Source organism: Atractosteus spatula, chromosome 8, assembly GCF_055471065.1.
Source record: "Atractosteus spatula isolate fAtrSpa1 chromosome 8, fAtrSpa1.hap1, whole genome shotgun sequence".
In the NCBI taxonomy this organism is placed as follows: Eukaryota; Metazoa; Chordata; class Actinopteri; order Semionotiformes; family Lepisosteidae; genus Atractosteus; species Atractosteus spatula.
Window position 1 is genome coordinate 53,068,328 of NC_142713.1, and position 17,404 is coordinate 53,085,731.

At 41.4% G+C, this 17,404-nt stretch overlaps 1 protein-coding gene across 5 annotated transcripts in view; it reads right to left on the minus strand.

Moving 5' to 3' along the window:
• cacna2d1 (calcium voltage-gated channel auxiliary subunit alpha2delta 1) overlaps positions 1 to 16,174 on the minus strand; it is a 244,803-nt gene extending 228,629 nt beyond the window's left edge. For 4 of the 5 annotated variants that reach the window (XM_088923201.1, XM_088923200.1, XM_088923199.1 and 1 more), the window contains exon 1: positions 15,774 to 16,174. In XM_088923201.1, coding sequence (XP_088779327.1) covers positions 15,774 to 15,865 — 92 coding nt within the window. In that variant the 5' untranslated portion in view covers positions 15,866 to 16,174. Of the gene's footprint in view, positions 1 to 9,329; positions 9,414 to 15,773 lie in introns of those variants that run through there. The other variant, XM_088923202.1, reaches the window with a different exon arrangement.
• Positions 16,175 to 17,404: the final 1,230 nt, after the last annotated feature.

Genomic DNA, 17,404 nt, shown 5'->3' on the forward strand with positions numbered 1-17,404 from the left:
TTTACTCAAGACTCTAGAAACACAAGTGTAAAACATTTACCAAGCACGGCTCACCATTCAGAACTTCAAATACTTCTGTAATTTGAATGTATTTTGTATATATATACACTGTTAAGTGGGGATGCTTTTATTTAAAATGCCTGGAAAAGACACTATACATTTTGTTTGCACTGTTTGTGAAAGTATGTCTCAGAATCCTCTTCACATTTAGTTAGGAGGCTTTAGTCCCGATATTTCCTGCTGCAGCAAGCACATCCCTGCTATATTTAGCTCCTTCCTCACACCTGTCATGGGAGGATGCACGACCGAAAATCACCACATGTCCTAATATACAGCTCGGAACACTTGTGCCAGAGATATAAAAATAAACCTGAGCTACTAATGTAGGCAAATGAGACCATATTTCCAGTATTTTTAGAAGTATTCCTCTAAGGCTCTCAACAAAACACAGCAGCCAATGGTAATGCCCAATATCGAAATGTTTTATCTCCCGGTTGTCCACATTCTACTTGAATACGTGCCACTCTAATATCAGAAACATTAGTGCCAGATTTATTTCAAAAGCTTTACAAATTGTAATTTCCAACATTGCATTTAGGTACAGTATAATAACCTAATATATAATAAGTTTCAAAATTCATTACAAACATTTTTTGAGGGGAACATTCTTCTTCTCTATGAATAACGTACAGATTCACAAGTAAACAAATGCTGCATACAAAGGTGCAAAGCTGAATGATGTGCCTGTGGATACAGTACAATAAAAACATGTTTACTAGTTACTTTGATTAAACACAGATCAAGATGATGATGATGAGGAGGAGGAGGATTATTATTGCTGTTGTTGCTGCTGCTGGTGGTGTAAAAAACTGCTGTTTATATCTGTATATGAATAAGAGGTTATAAATAATTTGACACTGTATGATTGTTACGTGAATGCATACAGTGTAACACAGTGGAACAATGAAATGTAAAAAAAGGGCTTCAGCAAAATGTTTCTGACATTTCACAGCTAAGGTAGTTAGCTAATTTCCTATTTAAAATGACCTGACAAGGATTTGCTTCAGATTAAACACAAGTAAGATCCACCGTGGCCGTGTGTACACAAGATAGAAGGTATCGCTAGAAATTAACTGCAACCCCTGCCCACAGCAGGGAGTTCCTGTCTGAGGCGAGCTTTTCCTTTAGTTCAAATGTCTTCTCCAAAATCCTTGTTCTGCTTTTTCAATTTTGCCAACACTTATAACCGTGTAGCAGGGCATGACTAACTGGATCAGTCTTAGTGAATGGGAAAGGCTCCTGACTCTTTGCTTATGCTGTTGGTAACACAGACAAGCTGGGGGCATGTTTACAGGGTTTCTTTGGCATAGAATCTTTTTGGGTCACCAACATTTTTTTTTATCTCTGGAAAATCTCATCTTCTCCTCAGGGTGACTGACAGAGCTACATTTGCCTTTAAAACACCCATTTTGTTGTATAATTTTTAAGGAAACGGGCTGTAGTTTTAAGGGCAATGTGATATGCTTCACAGTGCGCTGCCTGAATTCACTTAATATCTAGCTGTGAAACTGCACTGAATAAAGACATGAGCTACATATATTAAGTGTACTGTATATACTGTATAGAAGCATTATATACAGTATGCGCATATATAGACTTCATATATATATATAGTGCAGAAATACTATATATGTATATACAGTAATCTGGTAGATTAAAATGAGCACTTGAGTCATACAAATGTATTTCATTTAACATACTGTAGGTCTATAGGTGCAAGTACAGTGAAACAGTTTGCTCATTAAATAGTTTACATGGAACTGAAAAGGAAAGTGACTGTGTTTCAGAAAACAGTATAACCAAATGTTTAGTGAACAATTCACGCACATACTGTAAACTGAGTATATTAAATGTCCCCAATGTGCATTCTATCCATTGCGCATACTCAATCAGCGAATGGATTAAATACGTGGTAGGGGCAAAACTTTAGTGTCCAGTTTATTCTCTTGACATTGCTCACAAAATATCTGTAAATATTCTGAAATTCAATTAATTTCTCTTTCAGATCAATGTGAAATATTAATGATCACACTTGTATCTACTGTATAGCCTATATATGAGCCCTGTGTTATATACAGTATACAGGTGTTCACAATAGAAGAAAATAAAATAAAAACATGCTCTGAAGAAAGCAGATAATAATGACCATGAAAACCTCCTCTGGTCAGTGTATGCTAAATAAGCAGCTATATTTAACATCGTAGGTGACTGGTATCCCTGGAAACATCGTAATTATTTGACAGGTTAACATTGATGTGTACACATTCATGTATTGTACTTCATTTAAGAATTAACGCATGTATACTCTATTCCCGTGTATAAACAGTGGTTAGAAGATCTTGCAATCATTTGAGGTGTTAGGTGAGATGTTTTACAACTAGTGTTCATTTTTGCTTTAATGCATTTAGAAATGTCTATATACAAGCTTTTGAGCAGCAGAGTTATGCATTACGCTGAACCCAGTTTAGGTCCAAATAAACTCATAAACTCAGCCACCAGGTGCATGTTATAAGTTCTTTGCTTAATAGCAGATTTCCCTTGGGTCCTTATGATAATTAAATGCATTTATATAGGCCTTTTTATAAAGCACTTCACATACAAGAGGAGGCCCACAATGTCCCACCACTGATGTGCAGCTTCCATCTGGACACATGGCAGACATTATGTGCCAGGAGCTCCACTCTAGTCACTTGCAAAGTGGAATATAGCCAGAAGGCTGGGATAACATCTTACTCTTCAAAATGAAGGCAGAAGAGGCTTCACGAAAAAAAGACACCAAAGGAGGAGGATCAAAGTTTTGACTTGGCTCGGGCCTTATATGAAAGTCGAGAGGCTTTCTCTATATACAGATGCAAAATATTTTTGGTAGACAAAAATATTACCATAATTTAAACAAGTCCTCTATCGGTCTTTCTTAGAATTCTTATTTTTGTAACTTCCCTAAGGTGGGTAAATTAGGTTTATAGAATACTACTTCGTAAAGTTTTCACACTTTTATAAGCAATCAAAAGGCATTCAGCAAAGAGATCTCCATGCATTTAACTAAACTGTGCCCAGAGCAGTTTTTCTACATATACAAGCTTACAGAATTGTTTCTGTAGATCCACAGGAGCAGTTGAACTCTGCCTTGGATTTAATTGCATGTGTTCAAGTGGATGACAGTGTTGTGGATTGATGAAGCTGACTTCCATCTCCCCTGCTCATTGAACACCAGCAATTGCATTATCTAGAGTGAGACTAATCAATGTGCATTTATTGAATAGACCCTTCAACATCTAATAGTGAATGTGTGGGCAGGGTTTAGCAGAAGTGTCACCATCAGACACATTTTCACTTAGAGCCCACAGTCATAGTTTACAAAAGGTATGAGCACAGATGCACAAATAAGCCAACACTGTGTTATCTGCACTACGCAATATCAACATCTTACAAGTTATTGCTCATGCACAATGGAGCCATGAAGAACAAGCTACATGATTCTGTCTGTGAAGAGAATTTCATTTACCATGATCATCTGCAGATTCTTGGTAATTGGTCAAAGAAACTTAGTCCACTATGACAGCATATACAATAGTTGACTATTGATCAGTATTTTGTATTCACCACCAGATTTGCCCATCTACTGAAATGGTTTTGCACAGCTGTTTACCACATGTTACCACATCTGGAACCTCTTAGTGAAAATACTGGCTAACACTTACTGTAAGAAAGGTGATAAGAATGTTCAGCAAAATATCCAAGTTTTGTTACTATTAAATCAGTGCTGGTAATATCATTTGTTTCACTATTTTCTATGACAATACCTTAAAGTAGTATTTTCCCCAAAAAGCCATGAGTGTCACCATGAGAAGCAGTACGGCCTGGTATCAAAATGTAAACATTGCAGGAAGACATTTGTTTATGTTGCCATTTATGGTGGCAACCATTTTAAATTCTGCTGACAGTTGTGTTATAGGTTGCTGTAACACAACATGTGCTGAAACGCAGCTTGTTTCCTTAAATTGTTCATGTGGATGAGATGAATATAAGTCGTAAAAATAAAGTGCTACATAATAAAAAAATGTTTTTTTCAGTGTCAGGTTATTTATTCACAGTTACTAAAAGACCAATTTAATTTTCATTTAATTTTGTTATTTCAAGTACGTCAATGTACAGTACATTTATTATTTCACTAATGCAAAGGTCTCTATTTTAGCATTACAGAAGTAGAATAATAACAAAATAATAATGACAACCAAAAAATAACTACCTGAAAATTTAGGAATTAGGAATTTCTTTTTAAAATGTGTTCAGAGAATATATTTGCCATCTTAGAAATTCTGAAACTTTACACACCTAAAAAAGTTTTTTTAAATTTAAAGTTAGAAAGTTTAAACATTAAATTTGTTGTTCTGGGCATCTTTGACACTCTTCTCATCTGAATCAAGTGTTTTCAAGCTCCAGCCTTCCCTTCCATATAAGAAGAACTACACTGTTTGCTTTAATAAGCACAATATAGTATTACTTATTGTTTCATATCTTATCAAAATCAGGAGGAACCTGCGAATAGACTAGGAAACCTTGGACCTCCTGATAGTCGGTCTTTATTGTTTCCATGTTTTCATGTAATTTGCTTTCTCTTTGTTCCTTAACCCCTGTATATTTGCATAGCTACTGTGTTTGCTTTCTTTTTGTATCTCCTCATTGAGGTTTGTACTGTAAAATAGAAACCACAGTTTCTTGGAATTATCCTGACCAAAGAAGCAAATGCCCTTTTTGTGATCGATTACTACATTACATTTGCTTCATCAGAGGTATGGTCTGTATTACATACCCCACTTCTATCCTTGTTTTCCATTTAAATATCCAGTGCATGAGTGCCTGTCCAATCGGTGGGATTTTCCCAGACTTTGACATAGTGAAAAATACTTATTACTCTGGAATTATTAATACTATAACAAATAATGCATATATGGCAACATATAGTGGATGGAAATTTACCCATCTGACTTGCAATTGTCTCTAAATTTTGCATGTGTGCTTTTGTGAGTGTTTGTCTTGTGATGGACTGGCATCCTGTCCAGGGCACAACCTTCACCCACAATAAGCAACTTTATGAAAAGGGATGGCCGGATAAATAGCAATCAACAATGCAATTATATTATGATTTACATTGTATTTATTAGGTTATGTGAATAACAATTATAACAATGCAGACATCATATCAGAACCACCTATGTGCTCTGCATATCTGTCTGGTGTTTTACAATATTTTTGTGGCTTTACAAGCAAAGTAAAACAAAAAATAAGGTTTTAAAGAGAGGTAGCAGCAATTCACCCAATGGAGTTTTTAATGAAAGTTCGGGAGGAATGAAGGCAGCCGCGCTCATTCGACACAGCTGCTGCAATTCTCACTAATTCTGACGTAAGCAACCGGTCTCCATAAATATCAAACGTCACTCTCTCCTCTTCCTCGTTCGTTTTCTGCATGGTTTGTCTTCGCCTAGCTCGAATCCGTGCTCCCTTCTCATGGATCTACAAATCCGCCGCTCCGACGAAGACCTTTTTGCAGCGCAGGAGACTCTCCTATCTCTCTCGTCCAGTCCACCCCCCACAGCTCCCCTCACCTCCGTCTCATCGCCTCCTTCAGCCGCCGTGCCACATCAGCGCCGCTCATCTCCCAGCCAGTCCTCACAAGATCCAACTCCTCGCCGAAGACTGCGTTCCGCCGTCGTAGTCCCTCTCTCATTACAAACCCAGCCTCCCCGTTCCTCCACGGCAAAATCTCCAAATAACCCCCGCTTCTCTCGAGGATGTCCCTGCCGCCGCGCTTCACGCACATCGGTTCCCCCTTCTCCTGGATCATCCCTCGCGACTTCCAACCGGACCGTAGCAAGCCTCCAGAGGATACTTCGAAAACATGGCGTCCATTTTAAAAGAAACGCTTCCAAAAAAAAAAAGCTTGTTTTCCCTGTACTTAACCGCAGTCTACATAAGGAAACATCAACTCCCCAGCTTCCCCCGGCGCCCTCTGATGACATCACCCGCGCTGCCGCCACTCATCCCAACGTGAGGACCCCGAGGCCGCCCGCGCCTCTGCCTGTCGCATCTTCTGTCTTGTCTTGTCTTGTCCTGATTATGTCCGTGTCTGTCTCTTCCCCCAAGCAATCCATCCCTCTGCTGAACAACTGCACCCAGCCTCCTGCCCTAATCTCCTTGCTGCTGAGTCTAAGGCCCCAGGCTCACGCCCCCCCCTTCTCCGCTTAATCTAATTTCTGCACTCTCCTCTGTCTCTACCTCCGGCGTCCAACATGGCTCAAGCTCCGCCAGCTTGGTGCCTTCGGCCCCGGTTTCTTTTCTTTCGGCCCCTGCTGCTGTCTCCACGGCCCGAAGGCCAGCTAGTAAACGACCCCCAGCTCAGCCAGCAGGCGGCCCTTACCCTCTCCCACCCCCTGGCGTCCAAGACGACTCAGCAGCCTCCTCAGTCCTTAACGCAGCCTTCGCCCCTGCTTCATTTCCTCAACAGTCTTCGGCTTCCATATCCCAAGCCACCGAGCTTCAGGCCCCAGATCCGTCAAACCCCTCCTACCACAATCTGCTTTCCGCTCTTCCTCCCTCCTCATCTTCTCCCTTCCCCGGTGTCCAACATGGCATCCGTCATCCCATGCCTTCGGCCCTGGATTCCAATCTCCCCTTTACTAAGGACTTTCCTCTCCGAACAGCCGTTCCTCTCCCAGCTCCTCCTAACGCACTAAAGTTTAGTCCTCCTCCCATTCCCTTTTCACTCCGGCAGCAAATTCTGAGGCGGACGTCAATCTAGCTCACCTTCTCTCTTCCTCCACTTGCAACTCCGATTCTAGAACAGTCGACCGCGGCTCGATTTCCGTTACTCTCAAATCTTCTGACCCTCACTCTGCTTCAGTCCTTCGAATTTTCGACTTCTGCTTGGCTTTCAGCATTTTCCACGACATCACGTGCTCCGCTTTTCCCCAACGTCGTCAGGAACTCGACGATTACACGCACAGCATCCCCGATCTATCTGTCCTCTTCAAGGGCTCCCTGTTCTACGATTACCATAAGCAGTTCTTGGCCGAGGCCGCTGCCCGCCTACTCCAATGGAACCAGCACACCTACTGGGGAGCCCTCGACATTGAGCTTTACTGCCGCACTTTCACCGGTGTCCAAGCTCTTTCCTGCGACCAAGACTTCCTCTTGGACACATTCATCAAATCTTTGCCCAGATACCGTCCGCAAGCCCAACCCTGACTCCGCCCCTTCTCCCCCACAGCATCTATTCTCCTGCCAGGTCTTCTTCAAACCTTCCCGGTCCAAAGATGTTCGCGGTCGCCCCATCGTGATGATCAGAGGCCAACAAATCTCCAACATCTTCAATTCCTCTACACGTACCTCCCCCCTTCGTCGCTTCCTTCACATTTCCAGCTTCTGCGGCGAAGCTAATGCTCGCTCTGCCTGCCCCCGCCGGCCCTTCCATGCTCGCTCCACCTTCAGCGTTCCCAAAAGACTACTGGCTTTTCCGTCTACCCCAATCGATATCCCCGCTCTTGCTTTCGGCCTGCTCCGTCACCCCGACCCCTCTTCCACCCACATCTTACTCGACGGCCTTTCCTTCGGATTCTCACCAGGCCCGTGCACACTTCCTTCTTCCTTCGTCTTTGCAAAAATTTGCAATCTGCCACCGCCGATCCCCCACTCCGTTGATTCCTTGCTAGCATCCAAAGTCGAGAACGGTTTCACGATTGGCCCACTTGACTCTTCCCCATTCCCTGCATACCATATCGATCCCATTGGTATAGCGGTCCGTCCGGGCTCGCCAAGGCCAACATCTCCAGTGCCGTTAAAGTTATGCCTCCCGACCCAGACCTCTGGCACCTCTTCGGAGTTCATTGGCGGTTCATTCTTCGCAGTCCGCCTTACCTTCGGACGTAGGAGTAGCCCAAAACATTTTCGGTACCTTAGCTGAAGCTCTCGGCTGGATCCCGTCTAATAACTATGAGCTTCCTTTTCTCGTCCACCTTCTCAACAATTTCCTTACCATAGACTTTCCTCACACCCCACCTGCAAGAGCCTCCACCACACTTCTTTCCGGTTTTAGAAAACTAGGGGTACCCCTTGCCATGGACAAAACAACTGGCCCCTCTCATAATCCAATTCCTCGGGATCACCCTCAATTCCATCAATTTCTCCGCTTCCCTGCCTCGCGACAAAATCGACAAGATCCAGATGTATATCTCTATCTATTCTTCCGCCAAATTTCGCACAAAGAGGGAACTTCTCTCTCCGCTCGGCCACCTCAATTACGCCATGCGTATCATTTCTCAAGGACGGTCTACCTTCTCGACCTCGCCTCTTCCGTGCCCTCTCTTTACCACCACGTAAGCCCTTCAGCCAACTGCAAATCCGAGCTCAGGCTTTGGCAGCTTCTCTTGGCCAACTTGAATGGCATCTCTTTCCTTCGATGACCTCCTCTCTGACACTGAGGATATCCAGCTTTTCACAGACGCAGCCCCCTCAGTCGGTTTCGGAGGCTATTACAAAGGCCAATGGTTTGCGGCTCTTGGCCTCCTGATTTCTCTCCAATCCCTCTCGCCAACCAGTCATCGGCCTTGTTAGAAATATTTCCAATTGTCGTTGCTGCTTCTCTTTGGGGCCACAATTGGAAACAAAAACCGTCCTCATCCATTCGGCCATCCATGCAGTAGTTCATATAATCAACAAAGGAAGGTCTTCATCCCAATTCATCATGAAATTCCTCTGCCGCCTTAAATGGATTTCTCTCACACATCAATTCATCCGCGTAGCTGCTCACATTCCAGGCCACCTTAATGAGATAGCTGACTCTCTCTCTCGCTTTCAATTCAGGAACTTGGCACCAGATGCAAGACTGAACCCGTGCACAGTACCTCCCTATTCGGAACTCGCGTTCCTCTGAATCATCCTTTCCATCGCTATCTCCAGCTGGCCCAGCAAACTATCCTCTTAGGGATCGCCCCTCGAACTCTCAATTCTTACTGCAATGCCTGGAAGGGCTTCCAATCCTTCCACCTCTCCGCGAACAAGATTCCGTTCTTTTGACATTCTCACCGTATCATCCTTCGTTTGCTATCGTAGAAACTCACTCAAGGTACGAGCATCCACCGCCAAAGTATACCTGTGCGGCATCCACTCCTTTTCGGCACGATCTGTCCATCCCTTATCCACCCTCAAATTACTCTCCTTAAAGGCTTTCAGTGGCTTGAAAAACCACTTCCGAACCAACGCGCACCACTTACCTCAGACATCCTTGAATCCTGCATCTACGTCGTCAGGTCAGGTTACCACTCGCCCCGGGTCGACCGCCCTCTTGAATCTTTATTCTCGTTAGCCTTCTTTATCTTCCTAAGGTGCTCCGAAATTACCGCTAATTCCACATCCTTCGATCCTTCTTCTCAACCCTGCTTATCCAACATCTCCATCTTATTTTCCGAGACACTGACCTTCTATCTCAAGAAAAGCAAAACCAACCAACTCGGATCCGCCACTCTCATCTATTATTTCAAACTCTGTTCCTACGTAAGCCCTTTCGAGCCTCTATCCCGTTACGCACATTTTCGCATCGCCGCCGGAGCTTCGCCTACTGTCCCTCTGTTCGCAAAGGAGACGGGCCGTATCATGATACCCTCCTAAACAATTCTCTGGATCAGGGGCCGCATCCTCCGCCACTCGCTAAGGCATACCCGAGTATCTCATCAAGCAACTCGGCCGTCGATCCTCTGAGGCTTACCATGCATACATTAAAACTAACCCCGGTATCCTCAAGCAGGCACTTTCTCTCCTCAGCTGAATTGGCCCAATAATCTTTTGTTTTTGTTTTTTCTGCACTGGTGCCTGGGGGGTCCCGCTTGGTTCTTTTGGGGGGTCCTATCCTCCCCGTCCGACGGCCGGGAGGTTGGCCCTCAGCCAAGCGGGTTACGCCAAATCTCCACATCACAATAAACGATTCTAATTTCTCCCAAGCTTTCGGCTGCTGTCATTCCTCGTGAACTTCGGTTATTTACTGTGCATGCTGCATGGTACCATATTTGCACCATGAGAGAAAAACAGAAGTCATCACAAGCCTCCCTGGGGAAATGTATGAAATAACTGTGAGCAGCTGTAATATCTAGGAAACATCTTTCACAATTCTGTACTAATTACAAATAAACTTTATCTTTTACTGATATTAACATAAGGCTGTTGCATTTTGCAGCATTTTTTTCTGTTTTTTAATTATAAATGGGTGATTCTGGGATGCATAATCATTGTGCCAGTGCCAACAGCATGATCGTGCCAAATGTAAACCCAATGATATAATGGAAAAAATATTTTCTCCTGACCTTTTTGCCACTGACATGCAGCCCAATATTGGTGCCCACACCACCTTTGCGAAGAAGCCCTCCGCACAATCATAATCCCTCTAGCAAACAGACGTACTCAGGATCAAAATATCTACGGTACACTGTTCTGTTTCACATTGTATATAAATCGAGACTGTACAACTGTTCAGATTAAGCTATGATGTCGATGATGTCTCAGAACGCCGGTCACACTTAAAAACAACCGCTGAAAAATTAAATAATCTATTTCATTCTCTTGCCACCTCCTGCCATAAAGATACAGAATGACTATAAAAAAACATATTAAAATTACTTTAAATAATAAAAATGGTTAAACTGAGAAGAGGAGACATACAGTAGCACAAGATTTGCTTGTTAACCTTTTTCTTTATCTTGCTATTGAGGGAGATTTAGACAAAATATTAACCGATGTTGTTATTTACTTGCTGAACATTTGTTAACACATTACCACAATATTGTCTCTAAATGTTTTTTAATTATTTATTATTATTATTTGTAACTTGCAAGACTTATAATTAAAAGTGCATGTCATCAAAGGCTCACCAAAGAAATTAGATGCAGCGAGCTTCTGAATTAACCATCGTCATAAGCCCTGCAATGTAGCACTTTATACACCATTTTGTGCAACATATTCTGTGCCAAGTTGTCAGGGTGGTGGTTCTGTCTGCATTGTTAGTGCAGCACAGCTGTGCAATCAATAATATTGATGCACTCCATAACAAATGCATTATTTTAAATGCTTAATGTCCACAATGTTTAATGGATGATTTGTTTACAGTATGCAATATGCTACATACTGTACCTATGGATAGACAGATTCAAATTTAATAATTAATAATAATTCCTTGCACTTAATAGGGTTTTCATTTCAAAATGTTTTGCATAAGGCAGGGGATTCATTCTATCCTTGCATTTGACATGCATTGACATGCAGCCCCACCTGGGCGACACATAGCGGTCATTCTGCACCAGCTGCCCCACCTGGGCGACACATAGCGGTCATTCTGCACCAGCTGCCCCATCTGTGTGCCACACAGCGGCCATTCAGCACCAGCAGCCCCATCTGTGTGCCACACAGCGGTCATTCAGCACCAGCAGCCCCATCTGTGTGCCACACAGCGGCCATTCAGCACCAGCAGCCCCATCTGTGTACCACACAGCGGTCATTCAGCACCAGCAGCCCCATCTGTGTGCCACACAGCAAACATTCTGCACCAGCTGCCCCACCTGGGCAACACACAGCGGTCGTTCTGCACAGTAGAAGAGGTGGAGAAGCGCAGAAGTGCATCAACAAATGCATTTAGCCGAACCTTAGGAAGGCAACATCATATAAGCCTAGAGTGGTATTTGTACCCCATCACCATAGTTTAAAATTTACTTTCATATAACACATTTAATTTCCTCTGATTGTTTCTTTTTCAACAAATAAAGGGTAATAACACTCAGAGTAAGTTGTATATGTGTAATAGTAGTAGTAATACTATTAAGAACAGGCATGCTTTTTTACCATTTTAGCAACTTAGATAAACGTTCGGAAATCTGTCCTTGTTAAAATCAGTAGTGTTCAATAGCCTACTGGCAGAAAAAGATATGAGCTTTGAGATGATAGAGAACAGCCCATGTGCCTTTGTATTTCATCCAGTACAGAAACCACTTCTTGAAAACATGGACCACTTCTGTTTTTGAGATGGTCACACATGTGGCCTCCAATTTTGTAGAAGGATAAAGAACTAACAGCAAATTGAAAGAGATGAGGACTTTAAAACAGCACAAAAATAAAACTTAACCACGAAAACTGTATTCAAACATATTTTTCTCTTGCGGGTACATGCACACTTGTATTATGTATTATTTTTACTGATCATTCAGTTTTATGTTAATTCATCTTAGACTGTATTGTCAGATTAATTGAAATATATCATTTTAGGAGCCCCATGGAGTTTATGGAGTATAACTATGAGTATAAACTGTTTAGGCTAAATATTTACATACAGTATATCGTAATCTACTTTCTCAATTTCCATTTATTTTCATCTTTTTTGTGATTCAAGCACCCTCTAAGACTCTTTCATATCGGGCTCCTTGACTGGTTCCATATGTTCTGATTTCAGACTTAATAAGAAATGTAGTGGCTTCAGCTGGAATCAAACAAAAAGCTAAAGGTCTCTTGCCAGCTCTCAGATCAAATTAAGACTTTGAGGATGACAAAGCTGTCTGAGTTCCCTAGATGCAGACGCATCTCACAATACACCGTATATCTTTCCCCAAATTAGGATATAAAAATCACTTTCTTGTTCACAGTAATGTTTGCACTTTGATTCAGCAGCAGCTTTCTAATTTTAAGTGAAATTTTCTCATGTTTTAAAGAAATCAATTGAACAACAAAAAAGATACCCATTAAAAACCCTGATGTAGGGTGTAGCCCTGTGGTGAAAACAAATCCTTCCTTCACTTACAGTATCACTGGCACAGCATAACTCACACTTTATTAACAATAAGATCCACACCTTCAACAGCTCAAAATAAGACAACTAAAGTGAAAAGAACAAAAGAAATTTAACCGTTCGGCAATGCAGACGTTAATTTCTTTTTATTTTTAAAATCTTCAAGGGCACTTCTGGCAGCAAGCGCATCAGCTTTATGTTTTTATGCTATGATGTTATTCCTAAGCCCCCCAAAACTATATAAATGCAAGATGTATATCTTTTTTTACACTGTAATCAGGGCAGCTCCCATTGTACTGTACAGGGTGTGAAATGAGAGGTGGATCGCACAGCAAATTACAGTAAGAAAGTGCAGTTGAACAAGCAACAAGCCAGACAGCAACTTGCATATGCACCATATAAAGCATGCCGCCAATATAATAAGGAAAAGCATTTTAATGCTCCTGTTTGCAGAGAAAAGAGCTTGTGTTGCTTTTGTACAATTTAAATGAGCCCTAACACATACTGTATAAAGGAACCCTGTCAGCTTTTATATTATCCTCTATCCATATTTGCCCCCAGAGTCTTTTTATCTTGTCTCCAAAAGAACTTTTGTTCACATTTTCTGACACTTTCATGGTTGTGGTGCAGTCAAAAACAGTTAAATGAAGGTACCCAGAATACAGATAACAAAAGTGATACCCACTCCTTTCCTCTGCTGACAAGAAACTAAAAATGCATCTGCACCACTGGCAAAAACAAGAGTCATAAGGATTAGCACTGCCTTCTAATTCTGACTTCCATATACAGCACGTCAGATTCATGCATTTGTTATAAACGTAGACCGTATTAATGGCAAAGGCTAGATGGCACAAGGTGATGAATCACTGTCTGCTCCTCGATTTCTGCCAGTCACAATGCCCTGCCCAACAAAAAAAAAACACTAACAAGCATATAAATATCTTTGAGACTTTCTCCATATAAGGTTTCGTTGTTTTCATGCGCGTTGTGAAAACAATTTAAGAAAATAAAATACAGTATATATTTAAAATACACAGCAACATGGCAACCGGGTATTCAGTTTTTAGTTTAATATCGAACTAGCCACTATGTATAAGTACGGGCACAATTTTTAATTATGAACCATTCTGTCTACAACATATTCCCTTTCTGAGTATGAATATGAAGCACTCAATTTAAGTTAGGACATCTCTCTACGGTTTATTTTAAGAAAAGGGTTCTACAGTATAACCACGTGCAATATGTATTCTGGGAAAACAGTAACCACCTTGCACTTTACTGGTTTCTTTTCCTAAGCTCTCCAGTCAAAATATTCTAAACATGATTGAGTCTTGATACACATAATTGCAGTTCATTCTCAAACTGAAGCTATAAAAGAGCGTGCAAAAAAAAATAAAAATCAATGCCACCACCGAAACACTAGTTCAAACAACTGTAATTCTACGAATGTTCGTAACGTGTTGTATAAAAACTAGTTTAAAATAAATCATTCAGTAGTCTATGTGGAATAAGCATACATGTAAACAAATCAATGGATGTATTTATTTTATTTATAAGAAAGGAAAAAATGTTTAACTTTAAATGTTAAAATAATTTTCATTGAATGTAATTTTGTTGATCCCCAAGGAACCTCCCTTACCGCCATATAAAACAAGTGTGTAATATTTAAAAAAAAACTAATATATATTAAAAATATCAAACAGAAAATACTTTTGTAGAGTGCTTCGAATTTGCAGACTATTAATTTAGAGCTGCCGATTTTCAACAAGTTCTAAAAAACTATGTCTCATAGGATGGTTTTTACATGTTTAAAGATCAGACGCTGTCATTTCGGCTTTTTGATGTACTTTCCTAATATCCCAACTAATACTTTTATAAAACATTCATTTCAATAGGAATTTTGTAACTGCAATAGTTGATTGCAGTTCAGATATCTTGCTCATCACAGTAACAATGCAAGCTGTGCAAGATAACGTGTACGATTTGGTGCCTACATTGAATGAACTGAAAAATATAATTCTGTATATTTCTACAGAGCTGCATACAACCTATTCACGTCCATCACTGTGAATTGCACTTTTATAAGCAGATACAGTACCTTTCGGCTCGCAACAAGTTGACATGAAAAAAGCTTTATCAAGCGACACTACCACTAGCTTTCAACACTGATAATTAGTTGCCATGTGGTTTTATGGAATGCAGTATACAGAAAATTGATAATAACGTAAGAGCATGACCCGAATTGAGGGAAATGTACTTTAAATGTACTTATATACAACAGACATCGCCGTAATCTAAAAAGGGTCACCTTCGCTGCTAGTACAGTAGCTACTGAGCTGAGCAACAGTTTTAAATCTATTTTTTAAAGAAAGCTATATTTGAATATACGTAATGAACCGGTACAGCGGATAAAGTCTAAGAGTATCTATGATGAACAAAGCATATCATAGTGAAAGTTGCCACCCCCTGCCCTGCACAGATGAAGCTCTCACCGTACTGTATTTCCTCAACGCAAATAATGTTCAGTAACTGTCGCCTACCCATTTTCTGGCAAATTAAATCCTAAACCCAGTTTCAAATAGGATATGTCTGACTGCTAATTTAACGTCATACCTTGAGCAAAGAAAATTACAATTAAAGAGTAATGCATAATCTCTGTTTACAGATTAGACCGCTACATGTTTCCTGGTACTGTATTAACACTAAAGACAAGTCAAATCACTGTTGTACAAAACAGATGGGAGGATGTCAATTTGTCACAAGTTTGTTTTTATTTTCAAAACGGCAGCTGTTGTTAAAAACGGTAGGTTCAGCGCACGGGACTGCCAAGCGTCTGGCAAACAGCTGACAACCTCATGTAGCCTAGCTAGAAATGACCCCAACTCCTGTTACTTACAATATTTGAGAAGGAAACGGCTCCGTTGAAGAAAGATTGTTTAACAGGGAGAAGAGTACCAAAAAAAGGACGGATATCCTGTAAGAATCCATCGTTTAAACGCAATTTCCAGCACACGAGGGGGGAAAAAAAGCACCGATCCAGAATGTGATTAATGAGAGAAACGCACTGTAAGTCCACAGCAGCTTGTAGTGACACTTAGCCAGATAACAGTCTGTTACTCCACTAGCTAATCTGATCAGCCGCCATCAGGGCTACTTTCTAACAGATCGCGGCTGTTTTCTTTCTCTCTCTCTCTCTCGTTTCAGTTTCAGCTGTGTTAGTTTGTTTTCCTTAAATAGATGCAGTGAAATTGTATTTTGCAAGTGGGGTAGAACGGTCTTTATCTCCTCCTCTGCAATGAGAGACCAGTGTCAGACCCCACTAGATCAGTTGCACACAGTAAACCCCTCCGCCTCCCCCCCCCCTCTCCGCAACCCCCCTCCTCTGTTGATGATGATCATGTACTGCCTTCCATACAAGGAAGAGAGGAACTCACCAACTCAGCAGCTGATCCCCTCTACCACCGCCTTTGATCAGATACACAACCAAGCCTCCTAATATAAACCTATTGGCAAACTTAAAGGAGCTAGACATTACATATCTGCAGTATAAGGAGGTAAATAAGACAAGGAAGACAACAGGTTAGGGTGAGAAAGGGAGACGATTCTGTATTTGTTTCTAAAAACTGATCTTCTGAATGACTATTAAAAACCTGTTCTGTTTTCAGTTTTTATTCTTTGAAGAGTTGCAATTTAAACAATTAGCTCATATACATTTATGCCTGTTATGTGTCTCTTATATACTGATAACCAATGAATATGTAACAGATGACCTTTACATCAGTAATTTACTGGGCACATATTGTAAATTGGACTTTTCATTTTAAATTGTGAGCAATGTGTTTCTTGATAGTTTGGTTAGTATTGCAATGTACCACCCCTGTAATGATCTGTCTAGGTACCCTCTGAACTCTGACTACTTTCTGACTCCCCATCATCCCCACCAGCTAGTGAAGGTGGCGGTCCTGACTAATAGAGGTCAGGAACGGCAGGGTGGGAACCTGAAACCACATACGCAGGTGGGGAAACATGGGACAGCCACACACTCACATACAGTAAAATGCACACAAACCTTGTACTCCTCTGTGAGTCCGAGGAGTAAACACTGTCCTTGATAGTTCCAAACTATCCCAAACAACTTCCTGTCTGTCCCAGCATGCTCTCCTGGGGCTGACATCACCAGCACCGCTGCTTATCTGCTCAGTGCCCCATCACTGCCTGATGAGGATGCTACACTCCTCTGGGTGACTAGCACACAGTGCAACTACAAAAGGGTAATAAAGTCAGTGAGCTGCAGTTACCATATCCTGCCTCTCTTCATACAGCACCCACTCTGTAAGGGAACACTAGGGGGGAATTGCTGCACTATTTTACCTTGGGATGACAAAACAGAGTGCAAGTCGTGGGATTGCATAAAAATACCATGTCTGCCATTTAAGTCAAATTGTAGTGGCCATGATGAGTCTTTTTAAGAATCTGTCTAGCCATTCATAAAGACATGATTTAAATTGATGCAAGCAGCACTATCGC